This window comes from Juglans regia, chromosome 7, assembly GCF_001411555.2.
Source record: "Juglans regia cultivar Chandler chromosome 7, Walnut 2.0, whole genome shotgun sequence".
Lineage (NCBI taxonomy): Eukaryota > Viridiplantae > Streptophyta > Magnoliopsida > Fagales > Juglandaceae > Juglans > Juglans regia.
Window position 1 is genome coordinate 13,554,685 of NC_049907.1, and position 21,925 is coordinate 13,576,609.

At 36.6% G+C, this 21,925-nt stretch overlaps 2 protein-coding genes across 2 annotated transcripts; one reads left to right on the forward strand and one right to left on the reverse strand.

Annotated features, from left to right (window-relative positions):
* The first annotated feature begins 8,824 nt into the window (after positions 1 to 8,824).
* LOC108988288 lies at positions 8,825 to 9,865 on the forward strand. The gene has a single exon (XM_035691422.1). The coding sequence runs from the start codon at positions 8,825 to 8,827 to the stop codon at positions 9,863 to 9,865; it is 1,041 nt and encodes a 346-aa protein (XP_035547315.1).
* Positions 9,866 to 11,053: 1,188 nt separating this feature from the next.
* LOC118348881 (glutathione S-transferase T2-like) lies at positions 11,054 to 11,768 on the reverse strand. Its single transcript, XM_035691423.1, has 2 exons — positions 11,682 to 11,768; positions 11,054 to 11,602 (listed from the first exon to the last, which is right to left on the reverse strand). Exons 1-2 carry the CDS (start codon positions 11,766 to 11,768, stop codon positions 11,054 to 11,056), a joined length of 636 nt encoding a protein of 211 aa, XP_035547316.1.
* Between the last annotated feature and the right edge of the window lie 10,157 nt (positions 11,769 to 21,925).

Sequence of the window (21,925 nt, forward strand, 5' to 3'; positions counted from 1 at the left end):
ATCCATACTCTAACACGATCAATAAGTTCCTCTTTCTCCCTTCTGTCAACGACACTCTAGCTAACATGCCTCATTTTTGCATACTGTTTCACCACCCACGTCACTCTTGTTGTGTAGACTATTCTTTTGTTGCATGATTGGCCTATCTTGCCATCTTTGATATCCAATAGTATCTTCTCGTACTTTCACAATCTCTCAAACTCCGTCCCCTTCGCTACTCCCCTAACACGTTTACTACTATTTTCTACTATATCACAATCACAAAAATTCATACATTTAAGCTGATACAAAGACATCTATAAAACACTGAGTAATTACTTAATGAAAATATTAAGGACTAGAAAACATATACTTACCCTCGGCTGTTGTACTAGCCTCTGCAGGATCAGTACATGGAGGCAACTCAGCTAAACATGGGCCATTCGGAGGTTGAGTGAACAGAGTGAACCTCAGCATCATCTCTCAATGTCCAAGCTGCTGCTGCTGGCTGCAGGTATCGAAGTGTAGTCAACATCACTTTTCCTCGGCCTCTCCCTCTCTTTGATTGAGTCATTTCTTCTGCACGTTGATCTCACATTAACCTCAGTTTCCCTTAGCAAATAGCAAGTTAAACTCAACATTGAGATTACAACTACATATGGAGATAGGCAAGGGCCAAAAGTGTTTATGCCATAAAAGGATGTAGTCTACAAATAGAAATACTGAATTTGTGCAAAAGGATGAAGCCATCAAAGAATGAAGCCATGAAAGGATAAAGCCATAAACAGGAGTTTCTGACTCTGTGCAAAAGGATGAAGCCATAAAAAAGATGAAGCCATAAAAGAATGAAGCCATAAAAGGATGAAGCAATAAAATCAGTTTCTGATTCTGTGCAAAAGGATGAAGCCATAAAAAGGATGAAGCCATAAAAGAATGAAGCCATAAAAGAATGAAGCCATAAAAGGACAAAGCCATAAAAGGAGTTTCTGATTCTGTGCAAAAGGATGAAGCCATAAAAGGAGTTTCTGATTCTAATCAAAAGGATGAAGCCATCATCAAGGCCTACCAAGTAGTAAAAGCTTCACAGATTTGACGCTGGACGTTGGATATACAAGCTTGTATCTTTCCTGATATCTTATGATATCTTTCCTAGCCAAGCAAGATCACTTCTGATATCTTTCCTCTAGAGGAGCATTACATGTAAATCCCTTCAACAAAGTTTCTTGTTTGTACTAGTACTCTCAGACCCACCTAGATATTTCATGCATTGGTAATGAAAATATGCATTTCTCCCGCTTCATTTTTCCTCCTCCCGCGTAGGTGCAAAGCAACTGTCTCGACTCAAAGAATGTAATCTACTGGGTACCGAATGTCTACAAATACCAATTCTGAACTTGACTTGACAACTATGATTTAGTAGACATTACTGTTTCTTTTAACACTTGTTTAATATTATTTGGACAGCCTTGCTACAGAACGTACGTCTTTTTGTGGGGAATACTTGGGCTGCAGAGCATAGCAAGGTTGTACACTTGGGCTGTTGTGGGGAATAAATATATTTCACACATTCATAATAATGAGAAATAACATAATGTCCAGTATATATATATATATATATATATATATATATTGTTTCAAACTTTTTCTGCATACATGTTAAATGGAAAATACTGTGTCGTATGGATTTGTTGCAAAGCCATGTTTGGCTAATGCATGGTCACGTATACAATGCTATATATTTGTGGTTTATAGTACTATTTACTGGTTAAATGCTATATTTTCATCGTAACTCAATATTAGTCAAATATTAATGGCCGAAATATTTCAGCCATTAATATTTGACTAGGCTGATTGAAGGCTCGAAAATAAATCCCTAATTGATGTTGGAAAAAACTGGTTTCAGTGTTTCAATACATCTGAGACACTCTCATTAATTTGTATTTTAAAGGTTTTATTAAGTCCATTTTTTCATCCTTTAGCTTTCCAATCTCAGGTTGAAGCAAAAAAAGCAATTCCTAGAGATGATCAGAATATTCTGAGCAGAAACAATGGTAGCATGCATGGGTCTCCTAGACCTACCTGCACAAAGAAGATATTTGTAGGAGGTTTAGCATCCAGAGTCACAGAAAACGATTTTAAGAAGTACATCGATCAATTTGGGATAATAATAGATGTGGTGGTGATGTATGACCATAATACGCAAAAGCCAAGAGGATTTGGGTTCATTACATATGATTCCAAATTAGCATAAGAATAACATTCATATTGTGAAAAATGACACAGCATATTGCTAAAGGAAAATCATTCGACCCAATTCATGCCTGCATGGCTTTTCTTTCCTAGGCAATATTTAGTACTCATCCCAGTCACTTGCATTATATATAGAAACATAAAAACTTGGACACAATATGAATCATACAAAAAATTACAAAATGAATTCCACAATCAGCCATCAGTAATAAATTTTGCTTTGTATTGTTAATGCAACTACCATATTATACAACACCAATACAAATCCGATACGAAACTCACAGTTCAGCTATATTAACTACTAGTGTCATATTTCTGGTGGACCTTCTACAAATATAATACAAAACCATACAAAAGGATAATATTCGAGAAACATTTGAACCATCATCCAAATCATGGTGCTCATGCCTGCATGGATAATTGCAGCAAGTTGGGTGAAGTCTGTGCATCATTGCCTGTATCAAGCAACAACAATGGGGTTGGATAATAGGCGACAAAGTTATAGAAATTCCACAACCAACCAAACAAAGCATCTATAGATGCAGTCAACATCCAACCAAATACTTATTTTGATATGGCTTCCCAAAAATCATCAATACACAATACTTTCAAATCATACAAAGCTTCCCATTACATGCAATCAATCAAACTACACACCTTGTCTCTTACCTTTTTTTATCACCTAATAAGATCAACATAGAATCCATAAAATTTACTTATTTGGTCTAACAAACTCCATCCAATTCCACACATTTAATATATACAGATTTGTCCACAATTTAGTAACCAACACAATCACCATACTTTTCTTTGAATTACTACAACTCCATTTAAGCCCAACACTTCAATACAATCCATCTCAATCCAAACTGAAACACATTCACAACAACATCTCAATACAATGAATTAGGAAGCATAATCCTAAAACCAAACATAAGCCCAACATAGACACACAATATGAATCATTTATCACTTAAGCCCAACCTAAATCTAAAATGCAAGAAAACTAATTTGAACACAATTTGTCAAGACACTTCAACCAACATGTAGTTGGTCTTTCCAGCTTCATACACACACCAACAACAATCCCAATCAACATATCAAAACACAACACCATACACATTTGAACTTACCCCTCAATCACAAATAATATATCAGTAGCTTTTAGAAAAACCATACAAAACCATCATATCTCCAATCCTTCTAATGTAGCCTCTGCTACTATACTACCATCTCAACTCTCAAATGGCCACATGATAGTGATAATCAGGAAAGGACATTTATTGTACAAGCTGATTTAGTAGCAACCATCAACAGGAAAACAAATACACTTAGATCTAACTATAGTTGTTGTTTATTTCGCTATTACAAGAGATCTAACGATCATGAAATACTAAAACTTGTACAAATGGAGGAGTGAAGAGAGATACAATTAGGCTTGAGTAGCTACTTGAACGTCACACCTAGCCTCATTCATCTGGAAATTGCAGAAGAGATATCGTTAAATAAGAATTCAAATAGAAGGATATATAACTAATAGTAGCATGTTAAATGAATCTAATAAATAGTTCAAAAAGGTTGGGTTTAACTAATAGCAAATAAATGCACACCATCGTCAGACGAAGTCTCACTACTCGTTAAAAGATCTTCACTGCTACCAGTCTAGTTATCATTGTTCTCATCTACCAAATCATTAGTGAAGTCTTCATCAACGGGAACGGATATTGGTTCATGCAAACTTGTATTAGCAGCAAGCTGGATTGGTTCTAAGTCAGACCTATGCAAGGGAATCGTGATGCCATCAGCATCATATTGGGGTTCTACTTCAACGTAGCCCAGTTTAGTCTCTTGGAAAGCAGCAAAATCCCGATTATGCTCTTCATCGCCATCATCATTGTCCAATGATTTAATTGGAACATCATACATGTTCCTATTGGTCACCCTTTGAACGACAGACCAATTACCACTCAAACTAGTGTCTTTAAGATAAAACACTTGGGTTGCTTGACATGCAAGGGCGAATGGCTCATCCTTATACCATTTGCGAGAAGTGTTGACACTAGTTATGTGGTCCCTAACACGTATTCCTCTCTTCCTATCACCGACATCGAACCAGTCACATCTAAAAAAATATACATGACGCCAACCCATGTACCGTAATTGCAATATGTCAATCAGAACACCGTAGAAATCAATAGGCTTTGATTGGTGTTCCACTTTAACAACCACCCCACTATTCTAGGTTCAGTGATATTGTCCTTGACACGCTATGTGGAATTTGGTGCCATTCATTATGCAAGCCCCATATGAAGCAACCCATGGGTCTAGTCCACAAGCGAGTGCATATATGTCATATGAGACATAATCAGGATTTGCTGCACGCAGTTCTTGAATCTGTCCATAATGGGGTGCAACAAGTTAGAAATACTCTATAAAACATCAATATGAAATTACTTGGGCACCTTGATTCTATAGGTAACCTACTAGTGTGCGAAACCAAGATGGAAATTCTCTTTAATGTCTAGGCTTTACATTTTCAGGAGAAATTTATGTCACCTTCGTATTGTGCTCCCTATATATCGAGAAAACACAAAAATTAGTGTTATAAATGTGTTGGTTCAACTATATTTATAACCTAGAAGTAATGGAAAGCACAAAGTACTTACTCTATGTAATGACCAATCTCTGGACAATTATTTAACACGTACCAACTTGCTTTTGCAAGTACAGTCTAGTCAAATCGATTGGAGGTTGGGGAGCCCAAAGGTCGTACCTTTTGTGAGAAAACAGAGAAACATTCAGATTTTGTATCCTTATCTACATCCTTATTTTGATTGTCCCGATTATATATGGTCTCAACATCATGGATATACACGAAGCAAAAGGTCAATCATTCAACATGAACATAGGCTTAAGCAATTAACCCTTTCGGACGAGCCTTATTTCTAACATAACGCTTGAATTTTTTCAAATACTGTTCAAAAGGATACATCCATTTATATTGAACTGGCCCAGCAAGGAAAGTCTCACAGGGTAAATGAATGACGAGGTGTACCATTACATCAAAGAAGGCAAGTGGAAAAATCATCTCAAGCTTGCAAAGGATAATTGCAATGTCATATTGTATTTGCTTCAATACTTCTAATGTCAACGTCCATGCACACAAAGCCTTGAAGAAGGAACTAAACTCGGTCAATGCAAGTCGTATATCAGGTCGAAAAAACCCACCAATTGCAACTAGAAGTAATCTTTGCCTGATGACGTGACAGTCATGATTTTTCATTCTTGATATCTTTCCATCACCAACTGAAACACATCTAGAAATGTTTGATGTAAAGCCATCTGGAAATTTAATAGCAGCAAGCCATTCACAGAAACGTCTCCTCTGATATAAATCCAACCTGTAGGAGCCAATGACCATGGAGTACCCAGTAGTTGAAGGTTGTAGATGTAATTCCTTCCCTAGCCCAAGCTCCATCAAGTCCTTATAGGCAGTAGCAATGTCTTTGGTTTTTCCTTTAATATCCATCATGGTTCCTAAGACATTCCCGCATATATTTTCTTCAATATGCATAACATTGAGATTATGTCGTAAAGGCAACATTGACTAGTTAGGTAATTCGAAGAATATACTTTGTTTTGTCCAATTCAATTCATCTGGTCTGCATTTTCTCTTTCGAGAACCTTTGCCAAATTCTACATTATCAAGCTGCATAAGTTGCTATAGTACATCATGTCCCATGAGTTTTGGATGAGGCAACCGATCATCCTGCATTCCATTGAATGTAGCCTTCTTCTTTCTCCAACTATGTGCGGCGGACAAGAAATGACGATGGCCCATATAACAGTGTTTTCTCCCATGTTTCAACCACATGGAATCTATATCCTCATTGCATAATGGGCAAGCCATCTTTCCCTTTGTACTCCACCCTGATAGATTGGCATATGCGGAAAAATAATTAATAGTCCATAAAAGTGTAGCATGTAAGTGAAAGTGTTCAAACTTTGATGCATGATAGGTATATACATCTTCCTCCCATAACTCTTTTAGTTTATTGACTAAAGGTTGCAAGTAAACATCGATGTCATTTCCTAAACCTTTGGGGCCAGGAATGAGCAATAATAGTATTAAGTACGGATCTTTCATGCATAACCAAGAGGGCAAGTTATATGGCACGAGTATCACTGGCCATATGCTATAAGGTTTACTCATATTATTGAATGGGTTGAATTCATCACTGGCTAGGCCCAGTTTGACATTGCGAGCATCTTCTACAAACCAACTGTGGTCTTTATCAAATTGTCTCCACATCTTAAAATCAACAGGATATCTTAAAGTATTGTGGTCATTAACTCGTTGTTCTCTATGCCATTTCATGGATTTTGCTATATCCTTCAATATAAATAGTCTTTGTAACCTCGGTATAAGAGGAAAGTATCGTAATACCTTTAGGGGAATCTTTCCCTTTTTCCCACGAATTGTCACCCACCTTGACTCATTGCATTTAGAACAAGCTTGTTTGTCTGCACTATCTTTCCAAATATCATGCAGTCATTTGGGCAAGCGTCAATTTTAACATAACTAAAACCCAAACCACGCTCTAAGCGTTGAGCCTCATGGTATGAGTTAGGTATTTGAATTTCAGAAAAAACTGCTTTTAACAATTGTGAAACCATGTTAAATGACTTGATAGTCCACCCACCGCATGTTTTGATATGAACTAGCTTGACTATAAATGAAAGCTTTGAGAACTTTAAGCAACTTGGATAAAGTGGACGTCTCGCATCCTCTAACAATTGGTCAAAAGTTTTTGATTGCCCTTCACTCATTGAAGGCTCTGAAGTAGTATCATGTTCCCCGGATACATGGTCCATGAATGATCTAGCCGAATGTCGTCTATCATCTCATCCATATCATCAACAAAATTCTGACCTTCATTAAATGTATCTTCATCATTGTCTGACGAATTCACACTCCAACTTTCACCCTCCCCATGAAATATCTAATGTGTATAACTTGGATCAATACTAATCGTGAATAGATGATCTTCGACTTCATTGATTGGCAAGAAAAGGTTATTATGGCATCTCCGACATGGAAAACTGAAGGTAGTTCTTCCAGGTGCATGAGCTTTTGCCATTGTGAGGGGTTTAGCAATCCCTTCACCGTATTCACGTGACGTGAACCTGTTTGGCACGTGCATCCAACTCTTGTCCATTTGAACCTCAATCGATAGTATGATATTTCAACCTTAAATTATATAGTTAAGGTATCTGGTAAGAACGATTGATGAACGAAGATCAGAGTAAGGAAATGGTATCCTTATCTACCGTTGATAAAACTACATTGTAGTTAGGAGATTTGGTTGTCTTGACAGGCAAAGTGTACAACCATTAGTAATGATTTAGTAAGGTACATTCACTGGATGTACATATCAAAATGCATGGATAATTGTAATTGGGGAATGCAATATGCATAGTTGGCCATACCAGCAAGTAAATGTTGAAAGTGTCATTCACTATTTAACAAATATTCATGGAAAGCAGAAAAGACTATAACTGTGCACTAACAAGAGAAGCAGATCGCATACTCAAGTTTATGTATTGTTACAATAGGGAAAAAGAGTATAAAAACCGAGAATATAAAAACATAGTTTAATTATTGCACCCTTTGTATAACCCAAATGTATGATGAAAAAATTGGCAATAAACTGATGCACATCGTGCACCCAAATGGAAAACTTAATGTGTCAAGTAAAAATTGGTTCAAATTGTCGAATAATGCCTCGTGAAGATAATTGATCATACGGTCAAGTAAATGATCTCTAACTTTCTTGTTTTACTTGAACATGAGATCCAATAAGCATGGTTATATAAGATAGCAGTCTATAAGACTCTTAGAGCACTGGCATTGGATTCATTAAATTCATCTTCAAAATTTGATGAAAAGTACATGTTTTCCATATATCTAAAACCTCCTTATCCATAACTCCACATTGGATTAGCCATTGGATTCATCAAAATAATAATATAATATTATTTTTTTAATAATATTATTTTTTATTTTTTATAATATATTTTACAATTACACTAATATATGTTAATTAATAATTTAATTTAATACTTAAATTTTTATTTTTGAATTAATTTTTTTTCTCAACCTAATTATCCAACAAACACATTTTAACAACCATTCTTCTACCCAACAATCATATATAGAATTTATCAACACATTTACAATTCTTTCATCCAACAAACATATTACCAATATTTCTTCTACCCAATTATCATATCTAAAATTCTTGAAATCAACAAACACTTCCACAAACTCTTCTTCTCTACCTCACATCTACAATTCTAAAAGCTAACAAACACATTCATTCCACCATGCACAATATCAAGCATTCATATCCATAATTCTTGAAATCAACAAGTAGATGGTGCCAACCATTCTTCTTTTACCAATTTTTTTAGTTACAACTAATAGTCTCGGATTAAGCTCTATAAATAGATCCATCCTCTCATTACTTCCCACTCATTAAAAACCAATCTTTCTTCTTTCATTCCATCAAATACACAATTCTCCCAATTCCCTATGGATCCCTTTGAGAGTATTGATCATATGGAAGATGAAGATTATTTTGATCACGAGGAGTATATGATACAAGCAATGGCCCTACATAGACAACAACATGCAGTCGAGGGAGCATCTGCTTCACGTCGTCGTAATTCTCAACCTCGTATGTTCATCCGACGTAATCCATTGGAAGGTCATGAGCGCCTTTGGAATGATTACTTTGCTGAGCCGTCAATATATCTGCCAAACGTATTTAGGAGGAGGTTTCGAATGCATCGTAATCTTTTTTTACGCATACATTCTGCAGTTGAAGCTCACGATGATTATTTTGTCCAAAAAAGAGACGCCAGTGGGAGACTTGGATTGTCCTCCCTTCAAAAGATAACTGCAGCAATTAGGATGCTTGCATATGGGGTTACGACAGATCTTATGGACGAGTATGTAAGAATTGGAGAAAGCACCGCACGATTGAGTATGAAGAAATTTGTAAAGGCGATCGTGTCAATTTTTGGGGGTGAGTACTTGAGGTCTCCAACCAATAGTGATATAGCGAGGTTACTAGAAGTCGGACAAAACCGTGGGTTTCCAGAAATGTTGGGTAGCATTGATTGCATGCATTGGAAATGGAAGAACTGTCCTAGTGCTTGGAAAGGTATGTACTCTGGTCACGTAAATGAACCAACTATTATTTTGGAGGCTGTTGCATCTTATGATCTTTGGATATGGCATGCTTTTTTTGGTTTGCCTGAGTCTCATAATGACATCAATGTACTCGATCGATCTTTTTTTTTTGCCACGTTGGCCGAAGGTCATGCTCCTCCGTGCAACTACACAATCAATGGTCACGAATACACAATGGGATATTATCTTGCTGATGGTATATATCATTCATGGGCAACATTAGTGAAGACAATTCCTGCTCCACATGGAAAAAAGAAAAAACATTTTGCTGCTTGTCAGGAGTCTGCAAGGAAAGATGTGGAGCGAGCCTTCGGAGTACTCCAAGCTAGATTTGCAATTGTGCGTGGACCTGCTAGATATTTTCAGCCCGAGTTCTAAAAGACATTATGTACACATGCATTATCTTGCACAATATGATCGTTGAAGATGAGCGTCATCAATATCTCGGGGCTGACCAGTTTATTTACGAATCCAATGATGATACTCCACATGAGCCAATTTCACGCGATAATATACCTGAATTCATGGAGTTCATTGCTCAACATCATCGAATTAGAGATAGAGGCACTCATTCTCAACTCCAAGCTGACCTTATCGAGCATTTATGGAATTTTCATGGCCGCTCATAATTTACGAGTTATGAAGTTTATTGCCTTTGTTTATTGTCGAGTACCCGTGGAATATGCATGGAGTTCACTGTTGTTGTTTATGACTATTAAATAAGTTTATTAGTTATGATGTGTCGTTGTTTATTGTTTTAAAGCTTTTTATTGGAATATTGTTTTAAAGCTTTTTGGAATATGAATGTCATTTGAAATATTGCAAATTCATATTGATGCTTAAAAAAAATATATAATAGACAATGCACATTCTGTGGTTGCATTGTTTATTTTTAATTTTATCATTGTTGCATTGTTTATTTTATCATTTTAAGAAAATATATAAAAGACAATGCACATTCATTTGGCTAATATGCCAAAGTATGATACATATGAATGCACATTCCTTCGGTTTATTTTATCCTATCCTGTTTTGTCCTATATACTTTTATCATTGAATAGTCAAAATGTGACAAAATGTACCAGGTTTCTAAGTATTCAGATTAGCAACAAACTGAGGGAAGAAGAGAACGAAATCCACAACAAAATAAACTAACATGAGCCAAGAGACTGCTGGCTGTCCAGCCTCAACAAAATAAAGTCTCTAAAATCCACAACATCAACTAACATTCAAGAGACTGCTGGCTGTCCATATCAACAAAATAAAGTCTTTAAAATCCACAACAACAACTAACATTCACATTACAAGTGGCTGTCCAGCCTCAACAAAATAAAGTCTCTAAAATCCACAACAACATCAACTAACATGAGCCAATTTCAAGTGGCTGTCCAGCCTCAACAAAATAAAGTCTCTAATCCACAAAACATTAACTAACTGTCCAGTCATCTATTTAAAACAAAACTAACATTCAGTAGTACTAGTGGCTGCCCAACCACATGTTTTGGATATACATATGGCTGCCCAGCCACTAAATACTGGAATTTTGGGTTGTAAATGAACCAACAGTTACACACCTCCATGAGGTATGGATGGAGATGTGTCGAATGTACCTTCGGAATTATTCAAAGAGTTCTCATAAATTTTCTTCTGAATATTCAGGAAATAGGCTTGTTGCATGACGGTCATATTAGAAAGATCCTTACTCATGATCTCCGTCTTGAACTTCCTCTTATCAAGTTCTAGTTGTGCACCTCTCACTTCATCAGCCTTCGTCACCCATGCTCTCCTCTCTCCCATGAACAGTCGCCTATCAGCGGTCATTTTTTCTAACGCACCGTTGAAGTCAGCATCACATGCTTCCTGGGCCTTCCGCTTCCTCAAGTTATCTTTCTCAAGTTTTTTGCCTGGAGGCCTCTCAACATTCTCCTCCACAACGTCATCGGGAACTTCAAAAGACTGCTCATTGGCTGGACGTTTATCGGGTGGTTTTCTTCTTGTATTCAGATTGTTCATGTGTTGCTGCCATTTGGGTTGGTGTCTCAATTGACACCAACAATGCTCCACTGTGAAATTCCCCTTCTCTATCTCTTTGTACATTATTTTAGCTTTTTCAATCTGAAAAATTGAAGGAATATTGTCAAAAAAATAAATATTCGATAAAAAAATACATTATTTAAAGGAAAATGTTACATACCTTGTCTTGCTCGGTTGCACCACTTGGGTGCAATGATTCTACTTGCGCTAGAAATGCACAAAACTTGTTTGTGCATTTCTGGATCATGGACCAACGATTGATCAATGACCCTATCGAACGATTTGCAGTATTTGGTTTTTTATACTCGTGATAAAACTCATAAATTTTGTCCCACATTTGAGTGGATTTTTGATCGGTACCCCGTATGACATCAATGCTAATGTTGAGCCAACCGGATACAAGTAAGTTATCATCCTCAACAGTGAAAGATGCACCTCTCTAAACTTTTTTTGGAGAATGCCTCTTTTCACCGTGAAAATGAGTTGTTTGGATCATAACATTAGAATATTGCTCATATGTTGGAATGCAACCTTCTCCTCCACTTTGTAAGAGAGTGGTGAAGAAGGGATCCTCCTCAGATGGACTGCCCATCTTTTAAGAATCAAACAATAGATGCAAGGCAGCACAATAAGCACAAAAAATTAGATACACGGCAGTACAATAAAATAGATACTAGGCAGCACAAGAAAATAGAGCAGTGGAAGCACATTTTAAAAAAATATCAAACCATGTTGCATGTTGGTTTATACACATCATTAACATGAAGAGAGAATGAGTTTATGCTTGAATAAATACATCAAATACACAACTCAACAAAAGAGAGTCACAATTCCACAAAAACATAAATGCTTGACTGCTGCCCAGCCACTAAATACAACTCAAATACACAACTCAAATACTGGAATGCAAGTTCAGAATTAGAGATAGTGGCTGCCCAGCCACTAAATACAACTCAAATACTGGAATGCAAGTTCAGAATTAGAGATAGTGGCTGCCCAGCCACTAAATACAACTCAAATACACAACTTGGATACACAACAGCAAGTTCGGAATTAGAGATAGTGGCTGCCCAGCCACTAAATACAACTCAAATACACAACTCCACGAGTATAGGCACACGGACCTCACATTACAAGATGCATTTTATTTGTATGAAAGGATTTATTGGTTTGTTACAATGGTACCCCTAACCATAGGAAATTTTATGATACCATTCCTTCATAAAAAGTGGTTCCAATTATACAACTCTACCAAACCAACCAAAAAAAAAAAAAAAAATCTCATAACAGCCACAACCCAATGGAGTCACCTATATAGAATACTCTAGTTCATAACATCAACTTATTATGGGTATGATCTTCCACCTTCCATTGCCAAAATACAATATGTATAAAACAATCCCTACAGCTGTAACAATTTAGAAAGGACTAGTCATATCTACACTATACTACAAAAGTTCTAGTCATATCTACATTCATACAAAAGTTCTACAATTCAGCCCCACCCAATATAAGGATTTAACACAATCAGTCTAGGCTTAATATACACAATATAAGGATTTAACACAATATAAGGATTTAACACAATCAGTTACTTTATGTAATTTTATCCAACACAATCAGTCTAGGCTTAATATACACAATCAAAACTTCATGTAATTTGATTTCCTAAAGACTAATAAAACTTGAGGTTTATCCAAAAAATCATTAAAGTTGCAAACTTGTTTGTTCATAGCCTTCGGTAGTACTAGCACCAAAACGTAAAATACAGAGAGCTCTAAAATCAGAATATATCTTGAATATTAGGCATGGACGGCAGGTACAGAGAGCTCTAAAAGTTCTAGTCATGGACGGCATGGACAGAGAGCTCTAAAATCAGCATATATCTGGGCAAGAAGAGAACATTGACAGCCCCCCAAAAATGGGGCCGAATCCCCTCTTCCACCATCTAAACTAACATGAAGATCATATAAATTCATACAAAATCAATTTGTCCCCAAGAAAAAGGTCATATAAAATCATATAAATGATCATGCAAAATTTTTCATACATGCATATATGATTAATATATATATATATGAGAGAGTGAACTCACGGAGATGGAGAACGTTCAGAGCAAAGGGAGAAAGGATCGGCGACGGTGTGCCTATGGAGGTGATGGAGGTTCTGTTTCACCTGAAACACCTCGTACGAACTTCAACATCTGCTTCACGAAGATTCACGGGTCACTTTCTCGGCAAAGTTTATGATACAAGCTTCGGGAAAAACAGGAGGAAACGGAAGGAAGAAACGGAGAGGAAGAAAGGGAGCGGAAGAAAGAAAGGGAGAGGAAGAATCGAAACGGGAAGTCGAGATTTGGGAGTTTCGGGGTGGAGAAGAAAACAGAGAAGAGAGGGAAGACCGAATGGTTTGCCAGATTCGGGAAGAAAGAAAGAGAGAGGAAGAATCGGAAATGGGTTCGAGGATTTCTGGATTCCGGGGTAGAGGAAGAAGGAAGAGAAGAGGGGGAAGAAAGAACTGGAGATGTGTCGATTCAGGAAGAAAGAAAAGGAGAGGAGAGGAAGAAAGAAAGGAGAGGAATCGAAAGGGATTGGGGATTTCGGGATTTCGGGGTAGAGGAAGAATGCAGAATAGAGAGGGAAGAGAGAACGGCTTTGCGTGCGAAATAATTGTTTCGTAATAAAATAACCGGATAGATGTTGAATAGTAGGTCGCCAAGTTTGGCAATAGAGGAGAGTTCACTGTAGCTAAAAGCTTAAGATTTAAGAAAAAGGTGAATCCAATGCTAGGTATTTTGAGTTAAATTCTTCAAATTATAGACATTGGACTCATTTGCCAGTGCTCTTACATGCCACAAAGTAATTACTTTGGGGCACGTCAGAGTCATGTCAGAGTTAGAGTAATTACTTGCACTTTATCATAAGAAGCATAACATCAGAAAATTCTGAGACAAATGTTCTAAGACACTTTACTGGAATAGTAGATAAAGCTGAGTAATTCTCTTGAATTAATTTTGCACATTCCAAGTCTTGAAATACATAGTTGGATTTGGGTCTTTTCAAGATTTTGGGAATGCAATATGCATAGTTGGCCATACCACATTACCCACATTAGTTGGTTCTGTGTTTCAATGTGAACCAACTTCCTTTTACAACATGGAAATAGAGTTTTGACTCCATTAAAGTTGTGGGTATCTGCCACAGTACTGTTGTTCACAGTTTTAGGAACAACAAAGCAATATCAGCCCCTTGTTTAATAATTAAAGCGGAAAAATACGGAGTTAAAAATGTTGAGAATAAGTTATTGTTAGAAAAAACTAATTGTTTTGAATAGTTGAAAGGGATTGAAGATGGCATGTTGAATGCAAAAAAATGTACTACACCTGCCCCAAGATTCCTTCAATCCTTTACATGAAACCTCAAGTGTACCCTTAATCGAGTATGTGGTTGGAAACTCAAGAACAAACTGGATTCTCACAGCTCCAAGATGGATTTACATGAGAGAGCAGGTCTCTCCAAGATGGGTTTAGATGCCTTTAATGACAATGCATCTATAGTTCGCATTAATAAGATCAAGTCATTGCAAGAGTATAGATATTGTATGATACAATCAGTATGCCAACACAAAAATTATGCTTTCACATGGTCTAAAATATCTCAAATAATGAGTCTATGTGGAGAGCTTATAATATATTATATGTTACAAAACCCTCGGTGTTGCATAATTCATTAGCTGGAGAAAAATTATGCCATCGATTTATTATTATTTTAATCATCAAGAATAAATATAAATAAAATGAAACAATTATTACAGTAATAATTTATTCTTTTATTAAAACCCTCCTAATTCATTTGATCCAATTTGATGACAAGACAAACGTCCTGAACTTTTGCTGTATCGCTATTATAATTAATATGACTTAATATTCTTCGAAGAACAATATTATAATTATAGTTTGGATTTAATATAAAAATGGCCTTAGATTCATAGCATATGGCTGAAATTTATCAAAACAAGCATTGCGTAGGATTGGAGCTTTGATCACCGTCCGTTTAAATGAACCAAATCAAACGATATGGCAACAATTAGTAAAATTTCTTCATTTTACTCTTAGAAACTAATAATTTACACAGAATAATGTTATTTGATACAATACTGAAATGGTGAAGTATCTGAAAGCAATATATATGTTAGGCTTCTTTTTTTTCATTCTCATATTATGTTCAATTCATTAATATAATTCCTGCTATTGTAACCTGGAACCTATGGATTCGGAGGTGTAGTGCTAGGATGGAAGGCAGAGTTGATTCGGTGGAGGAGACTTCTTACAAAACTCTGGATTGCAAAACTAAGTGAGAAGTTTAGTGGAAACCAGAATTTTTCTTTCCAAGATGAGAAGATGCTTGCATGCTGATTTGAATTTTCAACCGACAGGTATAAACAAGAAAAGAATGAAGGTTGTCTACTGGCGTCGTCCAAAGCAAGGTTGGTGTAAATTAAATACTGATGGAAGTAGTAGGGGAAACCCAGGTGCAGCTGGTGCAGGGGGTGTTTTACGGGATAATAATGGTAATTTGATACAAGCTTTCTCTTCTCCTCTCGGTCGACTTGGATTGAATTATGGGTTTACTGATAGGGGTGAGAACTCTCTGTCAACTTGGATTGAATTGTGTGGAAATAGAGTTGGACTCAATGATAGTAGTCAATTCGCTTTGCTCGGCTAAGTGCCCTGTTTGCTACCTGGAGGACTATTGGCATGAACTTCTCGGATTGCTTAGAGGAAAATGCTTCACTATTTGTCACATATATACGCAAGGAAATACTACGGCAAATTATCTAGCTCGTCTTGTGTCGGAAGATGATGCTGCAACGTCTTCATGGTGTTTGAGAGGATTTTTGAGAACTGACAAAACTGATCTCCCTTGCTTTAGACAATGCTAATTTCTGTAGTGGCATGTGGTTTTTTCATTGTTTTGTTGGAAGCCTGCATTTGTTGTTTCTTTGGTAATTTCGTTGAGTTGGTTGGACATGTAACCACTGTTTTCCTCCGGCATAGGTGAGAGCTTGTAAATAAATTTGGAGACGGATCACTTTTGAACATATGGCCCAGACTCTTTAAAAAAAAAAAAAAAAAAAAATCATATATATCAATAATAGGATTTAAATTAATGCAGACAAATGTTTTGATTGTATGTCCTACATAAAACAATGAAAATATAAATAAATCCAAAGAAAAAATATCCTAAATACACAGAAATATCCTAAATAGAAACAGATTGTGTATAAAATACTCATGTGAAAGTAATGAATCCACGAAACTAAACATACAAGTTATGAAGCATAATTCCCCAACATGAGTATCCTATTCTCCCTAAAAGGTTGCATAACCATTCCACATAGTTAGAAAATGATCTCACAGCCCATCGGCTCTCAAATTTCACCAATTACAACGAAATATTGAACCAAGTTCCTTTCAATTCAACGACATTATTCGCAAATGACCAATATAAATAATTTATTTGCTTTATGAATGCTAGGGCAAATGGTAGCACATGTCAATTGGTATGGTGATAGCTTAATTTAAACCAACCCCTTAAACTTTTTTTAGGTGAATATGAAATAGAGAAATGGTCCCAAACTAAAAGTAATTGAAAGCAAGAACACACCCTTCTCTCTCTATCTAAAATTCAATTCTGTTTGGAAATATTTGAAAGAGAATTGATTAAAATGTCTAAAAATCAGAACCAACCTTCATTAGTCTGGGTGTTGGTGACCATAAGGTCGAAACCGATACCCATACCCAAGTGTTTGGATTCAAAAAATTTTTCATTCAAGATACCAATTGAGATGAAAGGACCATCCAAGGGGATTGAATCGTAATCTCTTGCACTCTTAAATTTATAATACACCATCAATATAATTTTCTTTTACTTTCTGAAAAAAATAACAACAATAGCAAACAAGAACAAACCATATCTTCAAGATAAAGAAAAACTGGTTCTTCCAACTTGAACAATAATCAGACAAGCGCATAAACAACAATTCTTCAAGAATCGGTCTAGTGGGAGATGGTACAGAATGAAACGAGATCAAATCTACGCAGAGAGGTATGGGATCAAACAATAATCTTCAAGATCAAGGACTTGAACACTGATTGGCTGCAAAAGCCCTAATCTTCAAAATATGAAACTTGAAGTGCTTCTGCACAACAAAGGAGATCGAACACCAAAGGCTCATGGTGGCATTACCATGAGAAGTGTGATGGGGCTGGGCGTGAGTTTTGATGGAGGAACTGAAGGGCAAAATCGGTGTCTAATCAGCTTGGTGGTGCAGGTCACCGTATGACAGCTGTGCTTGGGTTTGTGTGATGGCGATGAGGGGCTGGCACTGCCAATGTGGTGATGGTGCAGTGGTCGTGCACGATGCGGTGGATCAAAACAAAACAAAAGGGCAAACGACGATGGGGAAAGTGGAGGGTGAGAAGACAATGAGGATGACATTGGACTTACATCGAATTCTCACTAACTCCGTAGAGACAAGTCAATAGGCTGATCTCCCCGTACCAAGCAAAGAAGGAACTGCGCACGAGCCCAACTGAAAGTGGCCTTTTGTTCCACTAGGTCTATGTTTGTTGTAACTATGAGTTGCAACATCCTGAAAAATAGGAGTTGCGTGTTCTGGTAGAATGAGTTCTTCATCTCGAAATGGCGTGCGATATCTCTCCGTGAGAGCCTAAAAGTCCTTGTCATGGTCATCATCATGACCAACAGTTCCAACGCATCTGGTGCTTCCTTTAAGACTGTCGGCTTGTCATCAATATGGGTCCTTGCCTACCAGATATCTCTACATCTAGTGCTTCCTCAACCTGATCCATTGAAGTCTAGGACTTTGATACTTGATGAATCCCTAGTAGCTAGGCAAAGACATTTGTCAATACCTCGAACTCAACAACCTGCACAGATATGGTGTGAGTATCTTCGGACTGTGGCATGTCCCGCATTTGGATGTAGAATTCCAAGACCATCTTAGGTATATCATCCCCTTGCATGGGCGCATACGCTGGTCCACTTTTTGGCGACAAAGATGGACCACAGAGTCCTACCCTCCCAAGTAATAGAGTTGAACTCTTCAATTTTGAAATCGCATTCCCATAACTATTTGAATCCAGATCCTAGTAGGGTCCATGATTCCTTCCCTAGTACTACGTTTCTAAGTTGTGAACTATTGAGTCATTATAGATATCCTGTAAAAAAGACATAAATAAATCCATCAATATCTTTGTCATTATATAATTTTATGAACTATATCTAAAGTAATTGGTTAAAATGAAAAATGTTCGAACGGTTGTTTGAACTAGGATAAGTACGTTCACACTAGTTAAAATCATGTGAACTTATTAACTAACATTCAAATTGCAAACAATACGTGTGAACTACAGAGTTAACATGCGAATGATAAATTAAAAGTTTGAATTATATATGAGAAAGTTTGCATTATTAACATGTATTGTGCAAGCGTTAAAAGCTATATCGTTCGAACCTAACACATATTTTGGATTGCACGGACGTGCATTCAAATGTTTGGATTTAGTTCAAATGCATGACATAATGTTCAAACTTTGTCATGGGATTTGGGTATAGTACGAACGTATTATCTTATCGTTTGCACGTTATATGATTGTTGAGATTTCATATTCACATGTGAAAACTTAGAAAACTTGAAAATGGTTGTGTCAACTCAGCCATCTACAAGTCTTGTATTTCTTGGCAATAATGGACGAATGGAAACTGTAGGAATGAAGGGTACATTGCGGATACCCTTCCTATGGAGTTCATTTTCCATTTTTCAAACACCGTGGCCAGAAAATGGCAAAACCATTTTGGCACGAAATGGATTTTTGTTAACATCGAAACCCACATAAAAACTAATTCCCCACGTTAAGATTACAAAGGAGAGAGGCTCTAACCTCTTTGATTTGATGGAGACCGGTTTTGATGGCTATATGGTGGCGCTAAACTAAGGAGCATTAGTTCGATATGTTTGTTTTGGTGGAAATGAGATTTCACATTCAAATGTTGGTCATATTAGCACGTAACGTTCAAGCGTAACTTAGATTGCATTCAAATGTGTGTCTTCTCAACTTCCTTACGTGTGGATGTAAATGATAATGTGCGAATGTACATGCGAATATTTTGTACTTATAAACAACCACAATCATGGTTTGCTTCAACCTTATCATAAGGTTACATACCCCCGTTCATGACAGTTAAAGTTGCAGTGCACCTAACATGCGTATAAGAGTAAGCAATATTTGCAGCGGATAAATTCTTTTCTTCTTTAAGCAATACACATTGTACCAAAAGTACTATAGCCCAAAAATATAAACATATTTCATAAATCACATAACAAATTGATATCCAAAAGAGTTACAACAGTTGTCCTACATGTCTATAATAAAATCAATACTGGAGACGTGGCTCCATAATTACAGACTTGAGAATAAAACTACTGCACTAAATTGATGAGCCACTCACGCAACTCGTCTATGATATCTAAAATTATATCCAAAAAGTGGATAACCGAAGTTATCAGTTTCTCGTTGTCGTGCTTTGGACTATTCAACCTCGTCCAGTCTGCCGTGAGTGGGTTCTTGAGATCCTGACACATCGTCTACCATTTCGAGGGGAATAATAGTTGGGAATACCAAGTGAGATTTTTTTTAAAATCTCGACAAGTAAACTACTAAGCTTCCAACAATAAACATATGGATGCATGACAATAAAATGGCATGGATACATCATGATATGGACATAAACATGTGTGACATGACTTGGCAAACAACATGACATATGCTTGAGTTGAGAAAATAACGTGACTGCACATGGACATAACGTGACCTGATTGAACTAAATATGACATAACTTGACATGAACATGAAACCCTGTTCAACATATACATGGTTGATTAAACGTGAAACTGCGGATGCTACATAGGTCCCATTGATCTGTGTGCTCCTGCCGAAACTGCATCACATCACAGGCATCTATGGTAGCTGTGAGTACGTCATGATAATTGAACTGATTTGAAACTGATAAAGATGTAGTTGGCACCACCAGCGTTGGGTACCTTACTTCGCTCTGGTAAGTAGTTACTTAGGTCACATTCGAAGTTTGTTGACGATAGTTTGTCAACCTAGGAAATTCAACAACTAGTTTAGACACTCCAGTATGGACAAAATAGCTCCACCAGTGTGATGGCCAGAGTTTTGTCTAAACTTGGCCCTTAGAATTGTTCTAGGTTGCCATGGTATTTTAGGAGCCTTAGTTACTTTAAAAGGCCTTAGAAGCCTTTGATGTAGTAACTTAAGCCCAAAAGAAGAGTAGCTCTAGTTTACCTTAGAATTTCGGCCTTATTGGGAATTTAGGTTCGATGGTTTAAGCCCATGATCCAATTCTAAATTTTCTAAGTGTTATGTGACCCAAGAATGATATACTTTGAACCTAGTCTTGAAAGTGGGCTAAGAGGAAAAAAGAGGTGTAAGAAAGCACCAAGATGGGCTTACATGCCTAGCCCATTGCTTTTTGTCCAGAATTCAAGTTTCAAGGTAGGTTTCTTGGAAATGGGAGCCTAGGGAAGTGAAATGGTGCCTTTCTAGAAGCTTTGCATAGGAAACTGAAGAGAGGCCTTTGGGATTTCGAATTTTGCTAAGTTTTTGCCATGTGTCAAGCATGCACCAAGTTTCTAGAAGACTTTTGGGATGAGACTATATCAAGGACAAGTTTGCCCCTAAGGTTTTCAGTTAGCATACCCCCCAAGCACTCCATTCGCTTGCCACTTGTCACTTAGCGCATTTTGGACCAATGAGATGTGAAGGGTCACCCAGGGAATGAATATTGGGAAGATGAAGCAACACCTTTGGAATGGAAAAGTGAAAGGGACGGCTAGGGCTATGGCACACGCCTAATGCCACTTGTCCTCCATGCCAAGAGTTCCTTGTTGGGAATAGGTAGGGGTATGAATTCAAATCGGAACCGGACCGGTTTTACCGGTTTTGAACCAGTCCGGTTCGGGACCGGTTCTTAGAATACGAAAACCGGCCAATTCCGGTCCGGTTCTGGTTTAGAGATTTTTTGGACCAAACAAGACCCGTTGATAAAAAAAATATATTTTTATATATAAGTTTTATATAAAATATTATATATATATATATTAAATATTAATATATATAAGTTTTATATATAATGTATAATTATAAATTTATACAATAAATGTTAATTTATAATTTCATATATATATATATATTCATATATGAAATAATTTCATATTATAATTTATAAATTATTACATTAAATGTTAATACAATATATAAATAAGTTTATAAATAATACTAATAGTCTAATATTT

Excerpts from the sequence above, each read along its gene's own strand:
- LOC118348881 (XM_035691423.1), bottom strand. The coding sequence starts at position 11,768 with ATGATCCAGAAATGCACAAACAAGTTTTGTGCATTTCTAGCGCAAGTA. Across the intron at positions 11,603-11,681 it reads GTGCAACCGAGCAAGACAAG|ATTGAAAAAGCTAAAATAAT; the intron begins GTATGTAACATT and ends TCAATTTTTCAG.
- LOC108988288 (XM_035691422.1), top strand. The coding sequence starts at position 8,825 with ATGGATCCCTTTGAGAGTATTGATCATATGGAAGATGAAGATTATTTT.